Source organism: Haliotis rufescens, unplaced genomic scaffold (genome assembly GCF_023055435.1).
Source record: "Haliotis rufescens isolate VD_foot unplaced genomic scaffold, xgHalRufe1.0.p SCAF_18, whole genome shotgun sequence".
Classification (NCBI taxonomy): domain Eukaryota; kingdom Metazoa; phylum Mollusca; class Gastropoda; order Lepetellida; family Haliotidae; genus Haliotis; species Haliotis rufescens.
In genome coordinates, this window is record NW_025963868.1 from 7519707 (window position 1) to 7541179 (window position 21473).

Consider the following 21473-nt stretch of genomic DNA (forward strand, 5'->3'; position numbering starts at 1 on the left):
GTCAGTTGAGTGTGTTTGTTTGTTGTTTAACGCCGGTCTCAGCTATATGGCGGCTGATTGAGATACAGGAATAATACCAATGATTGATTTCTGTCGCAAATTGCTTTCAGAGTTTTCATTGTATTCTTTCAGTTAGACGAAAACAGATGACATTTGAAAACGTTTGAAACGTCCATATAGTCTTTCATTTGACTAAATGATGACAAACCACAGACAAAGCTTGTCAACTTCTATCAGAATTAGAAGTATCGTGGTTCGCATGGTGTCCATGGTCTCTGGGTTGCAAGGAAAATGAGTTGTTATCCCAGATGTATTCCCACAGGTGCAATGTATCATCAGTAACTGTTGTTTCATTCAAAGAAACACGTCCTCTCCTTAAGCGACATTCATGGATTTCGTGTTTTGGTGTAAAATGTACATATTTAAATAGGATTCAAATTCTGCTAATAAATCCTTATAAAAAGCCTACACATTTTGAATCAGTTCGCCTATGTGCTGAAGGTTCTGTATAGCAAGGAAAACATCATTTGTGAGTGCACAACTAAAGAATATGATGCAGCTAAAGATACGCATGGTAATTTAGCCATGCATTATACATGACACTATAAGAAGCATAACAATGTGTTGCCGCACCTAGTTCTGCGTTCCGTGTCGAAATAGGTCCCAGCCTGTATACCTTCGTAAGAGATGATAAAGAAGACCAGACATACTGTGAAGATGGAGTGGCGTTTCACAAAGCCCTGGTGTCTTTTATGTTTTTCTCTTTTATTCTGTCACTGGGTCACTGGGTCAGCTTCAATTATTTAGAGCCATGGTAGAGCTGTCATGTTGTCAAGTGCAACTTGATTATTCTGTAGACAATGGTACATCCTTCATATCACAGGGTTTCTTCCTAAAATAATATCCAACAACAAATATCAGTCTCAACGATAATCTTTTTTACTCATTCACTACCCATGTATTCGTTTCCACTGACATCGATGTGTTTTTGTAGTGTGGTGCTATAACGGTGTGGGTTCTTCCTATAATGGTGTGTGCTCCTATAATGGTGGGAGCTCCTGCTATAATGGTCAGAGCTGCTGCTATAATGATGTAAGGTTCTGCTATAATGGTGTGGATTCCTGCTACAATGGTGGGAGCAACTGCTATAATGGTAGCAGCTCCTGCTATAATGGTGTGAGCTCCTGCTCTATTGTTGTAAGCTCCTACTATAATGGTGTGAGTTCCTACTATAATGATGTGAGCTCCTGCTATAAGGGTGTGAGCTCCTGCTATAACGGTGTGTGCTCCTGCTATAAAGTGTAAGCTTCTGCCATAATGGTGTGAGCTGGTGCTATAATGATGTAAGGTTCTGCTATAATGCTGTGGATTCCTGCTATAATGGTGTGAACCCCTGCTATAATGGTGTGTGCTCCTGCTATAATGGTGTTGGTTCCTCCTATAATGGTGGGAGCTCCTGCTATAATGGTGTGAGCTGGTACTATAATGATGTAAGGTTCTGCTATAATTGTGTGGATTCCTGCTATAATGGTGGGAGCTACTGCTATAATGGTGGCAGCTCCTGCTATAATGGTGTGAGCTCCTGCAATATTGGTGTGTGCTCCTACTATGATGATGTGAAGTTCTGCTGTAATGGTGTAAGGTCCTGCTATAATGGTGTGAGCTCCTGCTATAATGGTGTGGGTTCCTGTTTAATGGTTTGAAGTTCTGCTATAATGGTGTAATATCATGCTATAATGACGGAAGCTCCTGCTATATTTGTGTGAGCTCCAGCTATAATGGTGTGAGCTCCTGCTATAATGATGTGACCCCATGCTATAATGGTGTGAGCTCCTGCTATAATGGTGTAAGGTCCTGCTATAATGGTGTGAGTTCCTGCTATAATGGTGTGACCCCATGCTATAATGGTGTGAGCCCATGCTATAATGGTGTGAGCTCCTGCTATAATGATGTGAGCTCCTGCTATAATGGTGTGAGCTCCTGCTATAATGGTGTGTGCTCCTGCTATAATGGCGTGAGGTCCAGCTTTAACGATGTGAGCTCCTACTATAATGGTGTGAGCTCCTGCTATAATGGCGTAAGCTCCTGCTATAATGGTGTGGGTTATTGCTACAATGATGTGTGCTCCTGCTATAATGGTGTGAGCTCCTGCTATAATGGTGTGTGCTCCTACTATAATGGTGTGATCTCCTGCTATAATGATGTGAGCTCCTGCTGTAATGGTATGAGCTCCTGCTGTAATGGTGTGTGCTCCTGCTATAATGATGTGAGCTCCTGCTATAATGGTGTGAGCTCCTGCTACAATGATCTGTTCTCCTGCTATAACGGTGTGAAGTTCTGCTATAATGGTGTAAGGTCCTGCCATAATGGCGTGAACTCCTGCTTTAACGATGTGAGCTCCTACTATAATGGAGTGAGCTGCTGTTATAATTTTGTGGGTTCCTGCTACAATGATGTGAGCTCCTGCAATAATGGTGTGAGCCCATGCTATGATGGTGTGAGCTCCTGCTATGATGGTGAGAGTTTCTGCTTTTATGGTGTGAGCTCCTGCTATAATGATGTGAGCTCCTGCTATAATGGTGTGAAGTTCTGCTATAATAGTGTAAGGTCCTGCTATAATGGTGTGAGCTCCTCCTATAATGGCGTAAGCTTCTGCTATAATGTCGTGAGCTCCTGCTTTAACGATGTGAGCTCCTACTATAATGGTGTGAGATCCTGCTATAATGGTGTAAGCTTCTGCTATAATGGTGTGAGCTCCTGCTATAATGGCGTAAGCTCCTGTTATAATGGTTTTGGTTCCTGCTATAATGGTGTGTGCTCCTGTAATAATTGTGTGAGCTCCTGCTGTAATGGTGTGTGCTCCTGCTATAATGGTGTGAGCTCCTGCTATAATGACGTGAGCTCCTTCTATAATGGTGTGAGCTCCTGCTATAATGGTGTAAGCTCCTGCTATAATGGTGTGGGTTCCTGCTATAATGGTGTGTGCTCCTGTAATAATTGTGTGAGCTCCTGCTATAATGGTGTGTGCTCCTGCTATAATTGTGTGAGCTCCTGCTATAATGATTTGAAGTACTGGTATAATGGTGTGAGCACCTGCTATAATGGCGTAAGCTCCTGCTATAATGGTGTGGGTTCCTGCTATAATGGTGTGTGCTCCTGTAATAATTGTGTGAGCTCCTGCTATAATGGTGTGTGCGCCTGCTATAATGGTGTGAGCTCCTGCTATAATGATTTGAAGTACTGGTATAATGGTGTGAGCTCCTGCTATAATGGCGTAAGCTCCTGCTATAATGGTGTGGGTTCCTGCTATAATGGTGTGTGCTCCTGTAATAATTGTGTGAGCTCCTGCTGTAATGGTGTGTGCTCCTGCTATAATGGTGTGAGCTCCTGCTATAATGATTTGAAGTACTGGTATAATGGTGTGAGCTCCTGCTATAATGGTGTAAGCTCCTGCTATAATGGTGTGGGTTCCTGCTATAATGGTGTGGGTTCCTGCTACAATGATGTGTGCTCCTGCTATAATGGTGTAAGGTTCTGCTATAATGGTGTGAGCTCCTACTATAATGGTGTGAGCTGCTGCTATAATGGAGTGAGCTGCTGCTATAATGGTGTGGGTTCCTGCTATAATGGTGTGGGGCCCTGCTACAATGATGTGTGCTCCTGCTATAATGGTGTAAGGTTCTAATATAATGGTGTGAGCTCCTACTATAATGGTGTGAGCTCCTGCTATAATGATGTAAGCTCCTACTACAATTCGAGTGAGCTCCTGCTATAATGGTTTTGGTTCCTGCTATAATGGTGTGGGTTCCTGCTACAATGATGTGTGCTCCTGCTATAATGTTGTGAGCTCCTACTATAATTAAGTGAGCTGCTGCTATAATAGTGAAAGCTTTTGCTATAATGATGTGAGCTCCTACTATAATGATGTGAGCTCCTGCTATAATGATGTAAGCTCCTACTGTAATGGAGTGAGCTCCTGCTATAATGGTTTTGGTTCCTGCTATAATGCTGTGGGTTCCTGCTACAATGATGTGTGCTCCTGCTATAATGTTGTGAGCTCCTACTATAATGGATTGAGCTGCTGCTATAATAGTGAAAGCTTTTGCTATAATGATGTGAGCTCCTACTATAATGTTGTGAGCTCCTACTATAATGGAGTGAGCTGCTGCTATAATAGTGAAAGCTTTTGCTATAATGATGTGAGCTCCTACTATAATGATGTGAGCTCCTGCTATAATGATGTAAACTCCTACTATAATGGAGTGAGCTCCTGCTATAATGGTGAAAGCTTTTGCTGTAATGATGTGAGCTCCTACTATAATGATGTGAGATCCTGCTATAATGTTGAGAGCTCCTGCTTTAATTGTGTAAGGTCTTGCTATAATGGTGTAAGGTTCTACTATAATGGTGTGAGCTCCCATTATAATGGTGTATGGTTCTGCTATAATGGTCTGAGCTCCTGCTAAATGGTGTGAGTTTCTGCTTTTATGGTGTGGCATGGGTTCCTGCTATAATGGTCTGAGCTCCTGCTATAATGGTGTAAGCTTCTGCTATAATGGTGCGGTTTTCTGGTATAATTGTCTGAGCTCCTATTTAACGGTGGGACCTCCTGCTACAATGGCGAGCGAGTTTCTAATTTAATTTTGGGAGGTTCTCAAATAATGGTGGGAGATTCTGATATGATGGTTGGAGGTTCTGATATAATGGTGGGAGATTCTGATATGGTGGTTGGAGTTTCTGATATGATGGTGGGAGTTTCTGATATGATGGTGGGAGTTTTACGCCGCTTTTAGCAATATTCCAGCAATATCACGGCGGGGGACACCAAAAATGAGCATCACACATTGTACCCATGTTGGGAATCGAACCCGGGTCTTCGGCGTGACGAGCGAACGCTTTAACCACTAGGCTACCCGACCGCCCCAGAGTTTCTAATATGATGGTGGGAGTTTCTGATTTGATGGTTGGCGTTTCTGATATATTGGTTGGCGTATCTGATATAATAGAAAGAGAGGATGCTTTAATTTGAGGATGGGAATTCCTGCTATTATGCTTTAGGCTGCAGCAATGATAGTGAGAGCTCCTGCTATTGTGGTGGGACCTTCTATGAAGGAGGAAGTTTCTGATATAATGATGGGACCTTTTGATTTAATGGTCGGAGTTTCTGAATTAACGGTGGGACCTCCTGGTATTAATGGTGGGAGCTCCTGCCACACTATTGGGAGATTCTGATACAATGGTCGGAGTTTCTGATGTAATGGTGGGAGATTCTGATATAATGGTCGGAGTTTCTGATGTAATGGTTGGACCTGCCGATTTAAAGGTGGGAGTTCCTGCTACAGTATTGGGAGATTCTGATACAATGGTTCTCAAATAATGGTGGGAGATTCTGATATGATGGTTGGAGGTCCTGACAAATGGTGGGGGATTCTGATATGGTGGTTGGAGTTTCTGATATGATGGTGGGAGTTTCTGCTACACTATTGGGAGATTCTGATGTAATGGTCGGAGTTTCTAATTTAATTTTTGGAGGTTCTCAAATAATGTTGGGAGGTTCTGATATAATGTTGGGAGTTTCTGATGTAATGGTGGGAGTTTCTGATGTAATGGTGGGAGTTTCTGATGTAATGGTGGGACCTGCCGATTTAAAGGTGGGAGCCCCTGTTATAAGGAACCCAGTGAAGCAGGGTGATGACTTAACCTAGACAGACGTCACACTTGAGTTGCTCTACCGTCACCCTACATGTGTCAGTGGGGCGACAAGTAAACTTGGTAAGCAGCAAAACAAATTCCATAATGATTAAAATAATATTTACTGAAGGCCAATTTACAATTCCATCAATATCATGAGAGTATGTTTATGAATCACTGTCACATAAAAAAGTCTGCCCATTCTGCCCCTTAATACCCGTCACAAACACAAACGTGAGGCCAGCGTTCGTGTGGCACTCTATCAAAATCTTCGTAATATGAGCATGCTCAGTAATTGTACCTGAACGGTTGTGAAATATAGACACCAACGCCTGAAACAGGATAATTGCAGGACTTGACATTTGGAAACATTAATATTGGAAAGTCATCCATCCTGTCATTTGATAACTCGGTATCGACTTAAGCGTAGTTATTGCTCTTCGTTATGTAAATAATTGATTAGAAACAAAGTCTACAAGAGTTAACTCATCCAAACGTCGTCTTCTTTTAAGTTTGCCGGACCAAAAAAAATGAAAAAAGATTGTGGGACAAGATATAATACACTCGTAGTCTCAACACATTATGTTAATTGAACGTGTTTCTAACCACGGGGCATATGAGGGCAGGATGTCGTATGATTACGAGAACATAATACAGGACTGTTGGACCAAGTGTAAAGTTAGTTGTTTATATTATCACCATGGTATTATTGACCTCGGCCTAGATATTGCTGTGTCAAAGAAAAAACATGTAAATAATTGATGAGGAACAACGACATATGAGTGCAAGTGTTATATTGTCCAAATTGCTTCTTCTTAGATTTTGACCCAAAACATAAAAAGAATGTGAGAAGAGATATAAGACACTTCTAAAAAACATATTCAGTTAATTGAACATGTAATAAACAAATGTTTGAATTTTACATATAGTACATGCTTCATGACGATCGATTTGATTAATCAAGAGATTCATGATTTGTCACATCATCGTTGGGGCTAAGGTAGATATTCCCAGTGTGTATAATACTAGCGGTTTTTTTGTCACATGATTGCATTTGTGTATCATCACAGTATTTTGCTGTTGGAATGTGTATTTAAAGTACCCTTGGCGTTGCAGTATATAGTAACATTACCGTGGCACTGAAACATATGGTGCCGACGTATATCGTCTCAGTTTCTTTGTGTTGAGATATATCATCAGAGTACTTGATACTGAAATAAATCACCACAATGGTATTGGTGTTAGAGTTCATATTTTCGCCTCAGTGTTCAAGATGCGGGAACATGCCATCACATTATCTTGATTTCTTTAGTATCCCATCACAGTATTCTTCTAGGAGAAGTATTGCAACACGGTCTTCTAGGTGTTTATTGTGAATGCATTCACAGAAATGGATTATTAGAGTATGCAATATCTGCTCTAAGGGTGAGGGTTTTCTACTATTAGTATGGGTGAAATCTGTTATAAGAGTTGATTCTTCCAAATGTTAATCCACGTTTATAAACTGAGGTTTGTTTGAAATTCTTTGTAAGACCACGTCATGTATTGTTTTTGAGTATTGTTTTTCTCCCACAATATCAAGCTTTGTACTGCTTGTACTAGTCCGGACTGATGCCGATTTATAGTGCTAGTCCACTGAGATACCATGCCGCAGTTTAACATGAATACCCCATTTAGACACATTATACTGACTCCGACCTCGAGCCGACCAGTCCTTGTTTTGGCCCCTTAATGCCGCGCCCCAGACAGGGTAACAACAAGTACCAGCCTTTAACGTATGTTGGTATAACGCGGCCAGGGATCAAACCCCGGACCTTTCGCTGTCCGGAGGCGGTCTTAATCATCTTGATTGAGCAATCTAGCAAATGTAATAATTATAAAAAAGCCAAAGGAATGTGCCATTGCACAAAGATCAATATCACAATATATGATTGCATCACAATATAAACAACCACCTTATGTACATTTTGCTGCCGATCCACTGTCTACAGCAAACACTTGAAATAGAATCACGTGATTAGAATAGAAACTACCGTGATTTCTAACTAACGAAAACAATTGCATCAGTCCTCATAATCATACAGTGCATACAAGTCTTTCCTGCGATGAGAGGTATTACTTCTAAAAATTAAATTAATTGCAAAGTGCTCTTTTCAATAAATATATATTTTGCTTGAGTATGACTCATTAATGACTTTCGATTAGTACCAACTTTTAACGTCTTTTGGTATGACGCGGCCAGGGATGGAACTCCGACTTCCCACTCTCCGGCTGGACGCTCTACCACAAGACCACGGAGGCGGTCCTGTACTTCATAGAATGTATTTAGGATTATGGCTGATATGTGAAACAGAAATATAGTGGTTCATTAAATCTTTGCTTATCCAGTAATCCAACTGTGGTACATTTGACATTTTCTATCATAAAAGGGAGTTACTTGTTCCACTTTCAGGTTTCGAGTCTGAAATATTTCCAACGTGCAGCTATTTCTTATGATCATAGGAATGTTTTTGTTGCTTTTGTTTACATTTTAACTCACTCACTCAATTGATGTTTTTAATGACATCCTCCTATATAATGGTGTCATTCATGACAAGCATACAATAAGGTATGACGGGTATAGCACTGTAAACTTTGCTACTGTTTATTAGCTCTTACAGCACTAGAATGGATAGACAAGGTTTTCATGAGCGAACCATTTAAAACTATGACACTTTCAAGTGATTTTACGATCGCTCAACCCTTACTGTGTTGTGTGAAAATATGTCTCCTGGAAAAGCCACCGTTAACATCCGAAATTACATCATAAAACTGACGGCTGATTTTGTTGCGCCTATAATACCTACATGTGTGTATGGCACATTAGCTGGTCCAAAATTGGATATGTATCGTCAGAATTCCTATTTTCCACTGTCTTCAATATTTTCTTATATCCTATTCAATAAAAGCGTATGCCGAATATATATATATATATATATATATATATATATATATATATATACACGTGCACACGACATACTACATAAGTTTGCGGTTGAGAATATATTTCTTATGAAGTCCGTGCCCATCTCTGTCAGATACCATTTATCGTACAACGAGTTTTTTCAAAAGGTATCGTTTTGAAAAGATGCGTTTTGAAACAACGAATTGCTAGATCGATGGTACCATGACAGGCGCGAGTGTAGTAGACGCCGTAAAAACTCACCATTTTTGCATCGAATGCATATTCTCATGATCAGAGTGGCGCATTAATTAATACATAACACAAACGTCATATGTGACGTCATCCGACCTACTGCTTAATATCCATTCCTATCCATACCTAGTGTGATCTGTATATTATTAAGCCCATGATGATGATAATGCAAACTAGACAATAGCAAGGAACATTTATTAACACTCTAAAACCATAAGGTTTCGGCACATTCGAAGGTAAATTCGACCGAAGCGCGAGTACAATCAGGAAAAGCCCATCATAAATCGACCTTAGGTCATCCCCATTGGAGTAGACTGAACATTGATATTGTTTGAACAAAATTTGTTGTTTCTAAGCATTTATCAATGGAAACAGAACTGCAAAAAAACTTTATATAGTCTTTATTTATACCATCTAAGTTGAAGTTGAAGGAGGAGGAGGAGGGAGTGTCATGGTGTGGGGCGGCATCAGTCATAACCATCGAACAGAGCTCCATGTTTGTCGTGGAAGAGTTAATGCCCTTTACTACAGGAATAACATAATGGCAAATCACGTCATCCCATTCTTTCATCAGCACCAGGATATGCACATCTTCCTGGCATGGATCCTTCACTACTGGTTCTGTTCGTTTGAGGGCACACGGGTGGCCCAATCGTCTAAGGCGCCGCGATTCGCTGTGCAGAGTTGCGTCCCTTGGGCACGCCAGGAATGCTGCACTCAGTAATATTACAGTTATATGACGGGGTTCTGTAAATAACCGAGTGATTGACATAATGGACATCAATCATAAAATGGTATACGATGACATGTACAACAGGACCACCATATCCTTTAGTCGCCCCTAACGACAATCATTGGTTGCTGGAGACAAAGTTTAACCTAGACCTTCACGGGTTGTATGCAAGGGGTAATTTTAATGACACAACTCCTTCAAAACGTATTGATGTTAGACCATACACTTCCGTTTTGATACATGAAAATGTTGTTGAAAGTGTCATCTTGAACACTTTTCTTCAAGCTGTATTGTTCTGAACAAATAATGCAGATATTTCTGACGATCACGAGCACGATCTGATAAATGAAATAAAAAAGATATAGCACCAAACCAAATTAGGGACAATTTTACTGGCATGCTAAAAACATCAATCAGACTCAATGTATCAATAATCACCTACCAATCTCCACCTGTGAGTCAAACCATCTTCACAACTTCATCTCTGCACCAGTGCAATCTACATCCATCAAACTACACCGTTCCATCCCTACCTATCAAACTCCCCCAATCATTTCCCATCAATCCATCTCCATATATCAGTCTCCATCTCTCGATCTCAGTCTGTTAGAATAAATATAAAACATGCACATGTTGTACTGAAAGCGATATTCGCCTAGTACCCGATGCATACTCCGATGTATCTAGCCGCTCACACTCAGTCGACCCGTATCCAGATTGCAGCCACCTTATCAAAAGTCAGTAATGAGTTATACTCAAGCAAAATATATATTTATTGAAAGAGCTCTTTGCAATTATTGTAATTTTTAGAAGAAATATTTCTCATTGATTTATATTCACTATATAATTATGAGGACTTATGCAACTATTTTCGTTAGTTAGTAATCACGGTAGTTTCTTTTCTAGTCACGTGATTCTATTTCAAGTCGCGAGAACTATTGTGTGGTACAGAGAACGGATCGGGAGCAGCATGTACATAAGGTGATTGTTTTATCCCGTTCAGTTGTGACACACTCATATAAAGTGATATTGGTATTTGTGTAGTGGGACATCCCTTTGTTTTCTTAAAATTATTACATTTGTTATCAAGATGATTAAGACCGCATCCGTGGTCTAGCGGTAGAGCCTCTGCCCGGAGAGCGGAAGGTCCGGGTTTGATCCCCGGCCGCGTTATACCAACAGACGTTAAAAGCTGGTACTTGTTGTTACCCTGTCTGGCGCTCGGCATTAAGGGGCTAAAACAAGGACTGGTCGGCTCGGAGTCAGTATATTGTGTCTGAGTGGGGTATTCATGTTAAACTGCAGCATGATATCTCAGTGTGCTGTCACTATAAAATTGGCATTAGTCCGGACTAGTACAAGCAGCCACACACACACACACACACACACACACAAGCACGCACGCACGCACGCACGCACGCACGCACGCACGCACGCACGCACGCACGCACGCACGCACGCACGCACACACGCACGCACAACACACACGTACGTGCAATAATCTTGGACTCGACGTTAAGCTTCATATCAACTCACCGCCTCACAAACAAGATGATTTGCGAAAACGTAATTCTGTGAGACGTTACGTCCAATCTATGGCCGTTAAATAGCTAGGATATTGCTGATTGTGGCGTTAAACAACAAACAAACAAACAAACGTCCAACCTCTGAGTATCGATAAATGGCTTCCTTATACAACTGCATGCATTAGATTACACACGAGTTTTATGTATTCAGCATTAAGCAACTTCCGCATTATAGGAGGAAAACGCATGAGTTCTGAAACAGGCAAATCGTAATCAGAGTGTTATCTTCAACACTTTTCCTCCTCCTGTGCATTTGTGTACTGTTATATTTCCGACGATCACACCTCAGTATCTATAACACTGTTTAATATATGATGCCCATCAACCATCCTTGCGAAGTAGAGACGCAATTAATATGTGAGGTGAAATGGGATTTAACGTCATGTCCACGATTACTATTCACCTATATAGCGACGTGCATGTGTTAGGCTGCTTGTACAGTTTAGACTAATGCTGATTTTATAGTGCTAGCCCACTGGTATACCATGCTGCAGTGTAAGATGCATACCTGAGATTCTGAGCCGAGCAGTCCTTGTTGTAACCCCTTAATGCCGAGAGCCAGGCAGGGTGACATCCTATAACATCTGTTGGTATGACGTGGCCGGGGATCGAACCCCAGACCTTCCACTTTCCGGGCGGACGCTCTACCACTAGACCTCGGAGGCGGTTCAATTAATATGCAACACGACGAGTATCCCTTGTCAAAACTATTCCATTACGATTCAATCATCAAACACTTAGGGGTTCTCTATGTTTTGTTTTGTTTTGTTCACAATATTGCGTTTATGTTTACTTCACTAAACATATGAAACATCAACGCCAGAGTAACAAGTGTCATTTATCCGATGAAACGGCAAAAAGCAAAATATATGTTAAAAGTATCTAATTGAATCGCGGAAAACGAGTGATGACAACAGGTGTTCGTGTAAAGGGTAAGCATGCCCTGCTCTGCTGGTACCACCGCAACTCACACAATTTGATTTAAACAAGTATATGTGAGATGCCTGATACTACCCAGCAGCTACGGCGGCATGTAACCAAACACGACAAAACAAGACACGAAAGGTTCACGACAATCATCAACATATTTATTGTCTAATGATAGACTGAAAAAAAATCTGCGTTTATATCAAGCTAGTGTGACTCATTAATACATTTGTTCTGAAATAAATGATATATTTACTTGTAACATAAACTTCTTGTAATGCAGGACGCTAATGTAATGTAATATAATTATCGATTGACATCAAAACCTTGAAATGGAGAAAAAATAACGTATCGTATCGATCGATGGAGGTTTCTACATGTGCACCATTACCTCCTTAGATCACTAGTATACGTGAGTGGTATATCAATACATCAAACAATCTCCATTCATCATTCTTTATTAATTTATATCCATCGATCAGTCTCAAACAAGTGATCTGCCCCTATCAAAAAATAAAAGCGACGACACCCTTTCCCTATTCATGAGAATGAATCCGACCATATCATGAGCATGTGTGTGTGTGTGTGTGTGTGTGTGTGTGTGTGTTTGTGTGTGTGTGTTTGTGTGTGTGTTTGTTTGTGTGTGTCTGTGTGTTTGTGTGTTTGTGTGTGTGTGTGTGTGTGTGTGTGTGTGTGTGTGTGTGTGTGTGTGTGTGTGTGTGTGTGTGTGTGTGTGTGTGTGTGAATCACTATCAAATAGTTATGATACCAGGTATTCTCGAAAAGATCCGAGCGTATCCTGCCACATCGGTGGCACCCGTCACAAACACATGCAAAGGCAAATCAGTTGTTCACCTGCAAAAAAGACACGGTAACATTGTACAAGTCAAAATAGGTAATCACTGCGTATATCACGGTGTCACCATTGCGTCAAATTTTGAAATGTCCTCCGCCTGCTTACCATAAAACGTTTTGGAAAGCTTTACTGAGGCCTTGAATGTTGTAACCTTGATAATTGTCTGAGCAAGCGTCGTATAACACTCGCTGAAATCTTGATGGAAAGAGCATGCTCGGTTGTACCTCAAAAGTTGTGAAAAGTAAATATCAACGGTTGGAGCTTCTGGGATATTGAAGGAAAGTTAAATTGCCTATCGGAAAGTTGAAGCCATCCCTCTTGTCACACAGTCTTGTGGAGAGTGTGAGGCGAATTCGCTGGTTCAGGTAGGTAAATCAGTGGATGATCTATTTGATTGTTATTGATCGATAACAGATCATCTATATACTTGAAGATACCTTGCCTTTCTTTGCCAATCCGAGCAGGAATTCCGATTAATCTCATATAACAATCTCCATATATTCATCTTACCACCAATTCCAATCAATTTAATCTGTCAATCTTCAACTTCAAATTACCACCTATCAATCTCCATCTAATTTATCTCCAACTTTCAATTTTGATCTCGTAATCTCCATTCATCGCTTTTCAAATGTAAATCTCCGTCCATCAACCTCACTCCAAACATTTGGTCCGTAAATGCTGCTCCTGGAGTTTGCAAAAGAACATTGCAAAACTGGTCCAATCGGTATCAAGAAATAATATGTGAGCATCAAGCACGGCGCTATATACACTGTATATTACATGAAGCTTAGACTGTTTCACATAGTTAACCTATCTGAACATTGCGTACATCAATGGTCCTGAAATCTCCAAATTGTGAAATTATATTGTTTTTTTATTCGATGTGTTCAGTAGAATCAAATGTGGCGGTGATGTATTCATCTGTGTCTTTCAGGACACCTGTAATGACAAGTTATTCCACAGATTATATTAATGTAACATTAATTGCAAATATTTTAACTTTCCTTTCCTAACCCTTGACACGTTATTTAACTATTTTTTATTTTCAATTTTAAAATGACTGAGGTGAAAATACATATGTGACACAAGATTTTGAATGAAATGCATGTTACCACCTACAACATTATATGTGACAGTGGTGATATACATTACAAGTTACATTTCCAGTGTTTGTGCCTACCATGACAGACTGCTAGACATATAACATACACATGTTATATGTGTTCAAAAACATAATCAGCCCTACTGCTTTCAGATTTCTGTTAAATTGTCACATGATACAACGGACCCCAAGGGGATGTACAGTGACTGTATTCATTTAATTATTTGTTAAATAGACAAGCTGAGCTCTCCTACATACCGTCAGTGACGATACAGCCGGGTACTGGTTCCGTGTACGGGTTGGCTTCGGTAATCCCATCTGCACTGGTATATTCGTTCTTCACATCTGACCCATTGGCTTTGGTTATCCCATCTGTACTGGTATATTCATTCTGCACTTCTGACCCCGTGGCTTCGATGATCCCATCTGTACTGGTATATTCGTTCTTCACATCTAACCCAGTGGCTTCGGTGATCACATCTGTACTGGTATATTCGTTCTTCACATCTGACCCAGTGGCTTCGGTGATTCCATCTGCACTGGTATATTCGTTCTTCACATCTGACCCAGTGGCCGCGGTGATTCCATCTGCACTGGTATATTCGTTCTTCACATCTGACCCAGTGGCCGCGGTGATTCCATCTGCACTGGTATATTCGTTCTTCACATCTGACCAAGTGGCTTCGGTGATTCCATCTGCACTGGTATATTCGTTCTTCACATCTGACCCAGTGGCTTCCGTGATCCCATCTGTACTGGTATATTCGTTCTTCACATCCGACCCAGTGGCTTCGCTGATTCCATCTGTACTGGTATATTCGTTCTTCACCTCTGACCCAGTGGCTTCGCTGATTCCATCTGTACTGGTATATTCATTCCGCACATCCGACCTAGTGGCTTCGGTGATCCCATCTGTACTGGTATATTCATTCCGCACATCTGACCCAGTGGCCGCGGTGATTCCATCTGTACTGGTATATTCATTCCGCACATCCGACCCAGTGGCTTCGCTGATTCCATCTGTACTGGTATATTCATTCTGCACATCCGACCCAGTGGCTTCGCTGATTCCATCTGTACTTGTATATTCGTTCTTCACATCTGACCCAGTGGCCTCGGCGATTCCATCTGTACTGGAATATTCATTCTTCACATCTGACCCAGTGGCCTCGGTGATTCCATCTGTACTGGTATATTCGTTCTTCACATCTGACCCAGTGGCCGCGGCGATTCCATCTGTACTGGTATATTCATTCTTCACATCTGACCCAGTGGCCTCGGCGATTCCATCTGTACTGGAATATTCATTCTTCACATCTGACCCAGTGGCTTCGCTGATTCCATCTGTACTGGTATATTCGTTCTTCACATCTGACCCAGTGGTTTCGGCGATTCCATCTGTACTGGAATATTCGTTCTTCACATCCGACCCAGTGGCTTCGGTGATCACATCTGTACTGGTATATTCGTTCTTCACATCCGACCCAGTGGCTTCGGTGATCCCATCTGTACTGGTATATTCGTTCTTCACATCCGACCCAGTGGCTTCGGTGATCACATCTGTACTGGTATATTCGTTCTGCACTTCTGACCCAGTGGCTTCGGTTATCACATCTGTACTGGTATATTCGTTCTTCACATCTGACCGTGTGGTTTCGGTGACCATATCGATAGATGTATATCCGTTCTTCACATCTGACCCAGTGGCTTCGGTGATTCCATCTCTACTGGTATATTCTTTCTTCACATCTGACCCAGTATCTTCGTTGATCACATCTGTACTGGTATATTCGTTCTTCACATCCGACCCAGTGGCTTCGGTGATCCCATCTCTACTGGTATATTCTTTCTTCACATCTGACCCAGTATCTTCGTTGATCACATCTATACTGGTATATTCATTCTTCACATCTGACCCAGTATCTTCGTTGATCACATCTATACTGGTATATTCATTCTTCACATCTGACCCAGTGGCTTCGGTGATCACATCGATTGTGGTATATCCGTTCTTCACATCTGGCCATTGGATTTCGGCGACTATATCGATAGTCGTATATTCGTTCTTCACATCCGATCCAGTGGTTCCTGTGATCACATCTGTACTGGTATATTCGTTGTTCACAACTGACCCCCTGTTCTTGGGAATCAAACCTGAAGCACAAAATAACAATAGCACACCGTTGTCTCAAAGTCGTACGAGTGGTTACTGAAACGTTCTGAGCTATGTTGAATTGCCTTGATGCAGCGGCTTTTAGGAATGTTAATAAATTGCGCATACGTGATAAAGGAGACCCAAAAATGGTTCTTGTATCAACGTAACTCCATAAAAAGGAAGCACTCACTGCGAGAATTGCTGGAAATTAATCCGTTGTATTTAGCTACGCTGTCTCATGAGCATATGACTGGCTTTCATCAAACTCTTAAGCAAATATTATTCAGTGTCACTCAAGGGGGAAATCTGATTCTTTAGAAGAGAATGTCAAAAACACATCAATTGAAGTGTGATTATCTTAAAACATTAGGCACGTGGTATCGAGGCATGTAGAAGGAATAACGTGACTGCCTTTGAAACAAGATGCCATGTGTGTGTGTGTGTGTGTGTGTGTGTGTGCGCGTGTGCGTGCGTGCGTGTGTGTGCGTGCGTGCGTGCGTGCGTGTGTGTGTGTGTGTGTGTGTGTGTGTGTGTGTGTGTGTGTGTGTGTGTGTGTGTGTGTGTGTGTGTGTGTGTGTGTGTGTGTGTGTGTGTGTGTGTGTGTGTGTGTGTGTGTGTGTTTGGTTGAATGGCGCTTTCAATAGTATATAAGACATTGAGCCGAAGTGTCTTTAGTTAATAACATATCTTTTTTTAGGACAAATTATTCAACACAAAATCATAATCCTGTTGGTGAAGTTTGAATTGTTCTACATCTCATCCTTCACTACTCCTGATGATTCTACCATACCACTCTTTCTGCTGCATCTGCCCCTTGTAGGATAATGTTACTACCTGATACACTGCCTAGTTGTGCTGCCCTCTCTGTAGTTGTGTCACCTTCATCCACCTCAAGGCCAACATATCCAGCGTTGTCCACCATCACTGAAGGAAACAAGCATTTGCAATTAACACCAAGCATTTATCTCTAAGACTGTCTATAAGCTTGGGGCAAATGTATTGTTTATATGCTCGAAGCGTAATATGCTTAATGTGATGAAGCACGACATAAGTTATACAGGATGGACTTGCTTGGACTTGATATTGAACAATTACTCAAAAGTGAGCAGCCTGTGATTTTATGAAAACAAATCCAATAAATACCAATGTGGTTTCCAGTTTCTTCAGTTTTATTATGACCTTTCACTCTGCAATAAAGGAAAGATATAAATTAATATATATATATATAGTAATAATTAAATAAGTGGAGTAAGATTGAACACAGTTTTAATAGGCTAGCGCTTTCAACTCGTACCACGTACGAGTCTCATAAGGCCATAACTGAATAACGGACATGGAGTATATATATATATATATATATATATATATATATATATCTTCTATAACAAATATGTGTACTCACATCCCTGTGTCTTCATCTTTGCCCGCTGAAACAAATCATGAGATATGTCTTACTAAACATATACCAGTGAACGAACATACGCCAGTAAAGGTTACAATACTATGAAGCGTATGTATCTCTTCAGGGAAGGATAACCTTCATTATACGCAAGGAAGGGTACCGTATCTGAGGTATTGGCTCAACATAACTTTTCAAATATGTTTCAGACTTGAAGTAAACCTTCTATTAAACTACGTTATCTGATGTTCATGTAACTTGCTTTCTTCAAGCTCAAAAGCATAAACTGATACTGTTAAAAGAAGGTAATGAAAGGAAAATCATAGCGCTTCTTCAGTGCAATCCCAAAGTGTCACGTGAATCAGAGAATCACCTATTCATGAATCATTTATGGAGCAAATTTAACTTGTAGTTCAGCATGTCAAATACACACTAAGAAACATATAGTTATCTTAAAAGTGTATATCAATGCATGTAGAACAAACAACATGACTGCCTAAATCAAATTGGTTTTGAAGCAGAATGACGGGTGTCTGTCACTCCAAAATATCACAACTTTTGCAAACTTGGAATATAATGAATGAAAGTATTTGGCTAATGGTGCTTTACACAGTAATGCAAATATTAGACTGCAAATTTAGAGGATGTTGTGCTCAACCGCGTTTTAAGGACTATGTGAATACTATCGTGGTGTGTCAGTTTCTCTTGTGAGGAAAGCCCCAATACATGCAGATCTTAGACGTTAATTCCTTCCGAGACGCCAACAAGCACAGGCATGGTGTTGTCAAGGAAATACATATATTCGGTGCGAATTGTGGCATGCCTAATGGGCGGAAAATCTGCATAGTGAGCTGTTTCATCTTAGACTGGGACCCCCGTTTCGGATGCCATGTTGTTATTATCATTTCTGCAATACGTCATCAATTCATACACTTTCGAAGTATTCCACTTACCTGCAATATGTTTAAAACAGACAACAGCAACTACGACGAGGACCATTACGATGACTATACCTCCACTGGACCCAGCTATAGCGTAGACATTTGAGATACCAGAAGGTGATTTATCTGAAACATGCAGAAACTGAACATGAAGCAAACGTGCTACGTTATATAATCTTTTTTCAATATTTCAACTGACTGGCTAAATATATGACATATAAACTATTTAACGTCATTTAAGCATTGTTATGGAAAATGCTTGAGTCATTAATGAGGGTTATTCAAATATAAATTTGACAAACATGGACACCTGTTGAAGTAGAGCCATGGCGAGCAGCTGTGGTGACCAACGTGTTTTCAGGTGTGTGTCCATTCCAAGGTGTTGTAACTGAAAATACAACGTGCGATAATCTCCAGTGATATTCGTCAGTGATAATCTTTAGGCATCTGCTACGGTTACAACACCACGTTACGCTGTATTAGTACTGTGTCCAATATATTCAGTATCCAAATACTGATCAGTTTAGAATATAAACTAAATAATTATTAACTAGTGCAATCTATCTTCCACCGCAAAATAGAACCATATTAGAACATTGTGATGTCATCAGCTACAATGATGTCACAATCAAATGACATCACTGATCGCCGGGAAACTGAAGCTGGTTAGCTATGCTTTTCTACACCAAGGGCGCTGGTTATTACTGTTTACAAAGTGAAACAGTTGGAATAATAAGTTTAAATGATAAATGGAATATTTATTTTTGACATCAAATATACTCTTGAAAAGGTAATGGGTGCTCAAAAATATATGTCCTAACGTTAAGACATATAAGTTTATAGTAATTATATAATGATAATGAACGAATTGGAAACACATTACAACCGGTAGTAATGTATGGCGGTAGATGGTATGACTGCCAACGAACTTGAAGGGTAATAGGGGCAAGATTGGAAATTTCGAAGTTGATGTTTTTCGAACGGAAGTTCGTAGTTCAGCCAAGGTTTGTTAAACAGTCATTCTGCCACGACGAGGCATGCAGCGTATGGGTCTCCCCGTGCCGACTTGAGGGACTCTGCGCCACTCCTCTTGCAGCGTTCGTTCAGCCAACGTGGTCGGCGACCTATGACGTTGACACACACGTCTCCCAATCATGTCCCTGACATGTTCAATGGGGGAAAAAGTCAGGGCTCATTGCTTGCCATGGTATTCTATAGCTGTTGTGCTGCTGGAGGTGAGCATTGGCAATTCGTGCACAGCGATACTTATTAACAGTTATAGTTCATGATTCCCTACTTGTGTTAAGAGTATATTTCAACTGTCGTCGATCAACGTTAAGAACTCCTCGTAAAGCATCGGTGTATTAAACGTCGTGTGTCAAAAGACACTGTGTGTATACAATTTGACAAGACACGTGAATCTTCTTGTTATGCAGGGAACGGGGCTATTGCTGGAGAAAATTACCACCTTTTCATATCGCCAACATGACAGTGTTTCTAAGATTAATGTGTATTACTATGTCCGCTGTTGTTATCCGAGGGTCAGTTCGTCTAATTCATAGAAGGATAATTTATATCTTGGGCAGGGCTCCAACACACAAAGATTTACATTTTACTTAAGTGTAAAGTCACTCTGCTGTACATACCTGTTGTTGTAGGAATCAGGACTTCAACAGTCAGGTTGTTACTGTAGTAGACGTCCACGCCACATCTCCACACAGACCCGTCATCCAGACTAGAGTTGATCTGTAGCATCACCGTGTGTGTTTGTTCGTTAGTTTTCACACGAATACGTCCTGAGACCTCATCATATCCAGAAGTGTTTGTGGTATCTAGGAGGTCTCCTCTCAGAAGCGTTTGCAATATCTTCTCTGTGTTTCTATACCATCTTACAGCCAATAACGTTGCGACATCTTTGATTGTTCTGTTGCAGGAAAGTGTTAGCACGGCTCCCTCAGCTACGGGAATTTGATCTCCAGTCAGGTCAAGGTCAGTTGAGGTCACTTGGAGAAAAAAACGTTAATTAAATGAAGTGTCTCATTATTTAAAATCTACATATATGGTGTTGTGGTTACCATGGAGTTTTAAGGTGAAGTTATGCTAATATTAATAATATTAATAATACTATGAGGATATTAAATTATTGTGTGATGTAAAACATTGTGAACAGCTTCTCCGTTTCAAATATTTGTATATATATTCCATTAATATAGTAACAATTAATAATCTACCTTGTATTTGTAGCTAAATGAACGCAAGGCGTTCGTTCCATCACCCGTTCAGTATTCATTGTTAACACTATTCCATATCACATACAACAATACATTTTAATGAAATATTTTACAACCAACCTGACAGGATCAGCACATGGCACAAAGTAAACCATGTTGCCACGTTAAAACACACAGTCATGGTCTTGATTCTGTAGAATACTTCACTTCTTCCCATAACCATTGCCCTGTATTCTAAGTAAAAAAGTTATCCTTGTCCTGTCCTAAAAGGGAACATTAAAATCTTAGTGAGTGAGTGAGTATAGTTTTACGCCGCTTTTAGCAATATTCAAGCAATATCACGGCGGGGGACACCAGAAATGGGCTTCACACATTGTACCCATGTCGGGAATCGAACCCGGGTCTTCGGCGTGACGAGCAAACGCTTTAACCACTAAGCTACCCGACCGCCCCTGAAATCTTAGAAATGACGACTAGACATATCCATAGTATGCACAACACTATTGTCTTAGGGTATGAATAACACGAGCAGATCTCCATAATATGGGTAATGAAAAGCACATATATATTGCACAAGATATCCAGCTTACCTGAGTGCTCAGAGCACGGTGTGTGTTGATATCACGGAGATAAATTATGACAAAACACTAAAG

At 40.6% G+C, this 21473-nt stretch overlaps 1 protein-coding gene across 1 annotated transcript; it reads right to left on the reverse strand.

Annotated features, from left to right (window-relative positions):
• Window positions 1-13527: 13527 nt before the first annotated feature.
• LOC124149704 (putative cell agglutination protein SPAPB2C8.01) lies at window positions 13528-21072 on the reverse strand. The gene is made up of 9 exons (XM_048398152.1): window positions 20941-21072; window positions 20236-20592; window positions 18900-18977; window positions 18602-18715; window positions 17652-17676; window positions 17393-17436; window positions 17084-17173; window positions 14353-16248; window positions 13528-13931 (listed from the first exon to the last, which is right to left on the reverse strand). The coding sequence occupies exons 1-9, from the start codon at window positions 21041-21043 to the stop codon at window positions 13867-13869; spliced, it is 2772 nt and encodes a 923-aa protein (XP_048254109.1). The 5' UTR covers window positions 21044-21072; the 3' UTR covers window positions 13528-13866.
• Window positions 21073-21473: the final 401 nt, after the last annotated feature.

Excerpts from the sequence above, each read along its gene's own strand:
- LOC124149704 (XM_048398152.1), bottom strand. The coding sequence starts at position 21,043 with ATGGTTATGGGAAGAAGTGAAGTATTCTACAGAATCAAGACCATGACT. Across the intron at positions 18,978-20,235 it reads CCTGATTCCTACAACAACAG|TTACAACACCTTGGAATGGA; the intron begins GTATGTACAGCA and ends TTGTATTTTCAG. Across the intron at positions 18,716-18,899 it reads CCATGGCTCTACTTCAACAG|ATAAATCACCTTCTGGTATC; the intron begins GTGTCCATGTTT and ends TGCATGTTTCAG.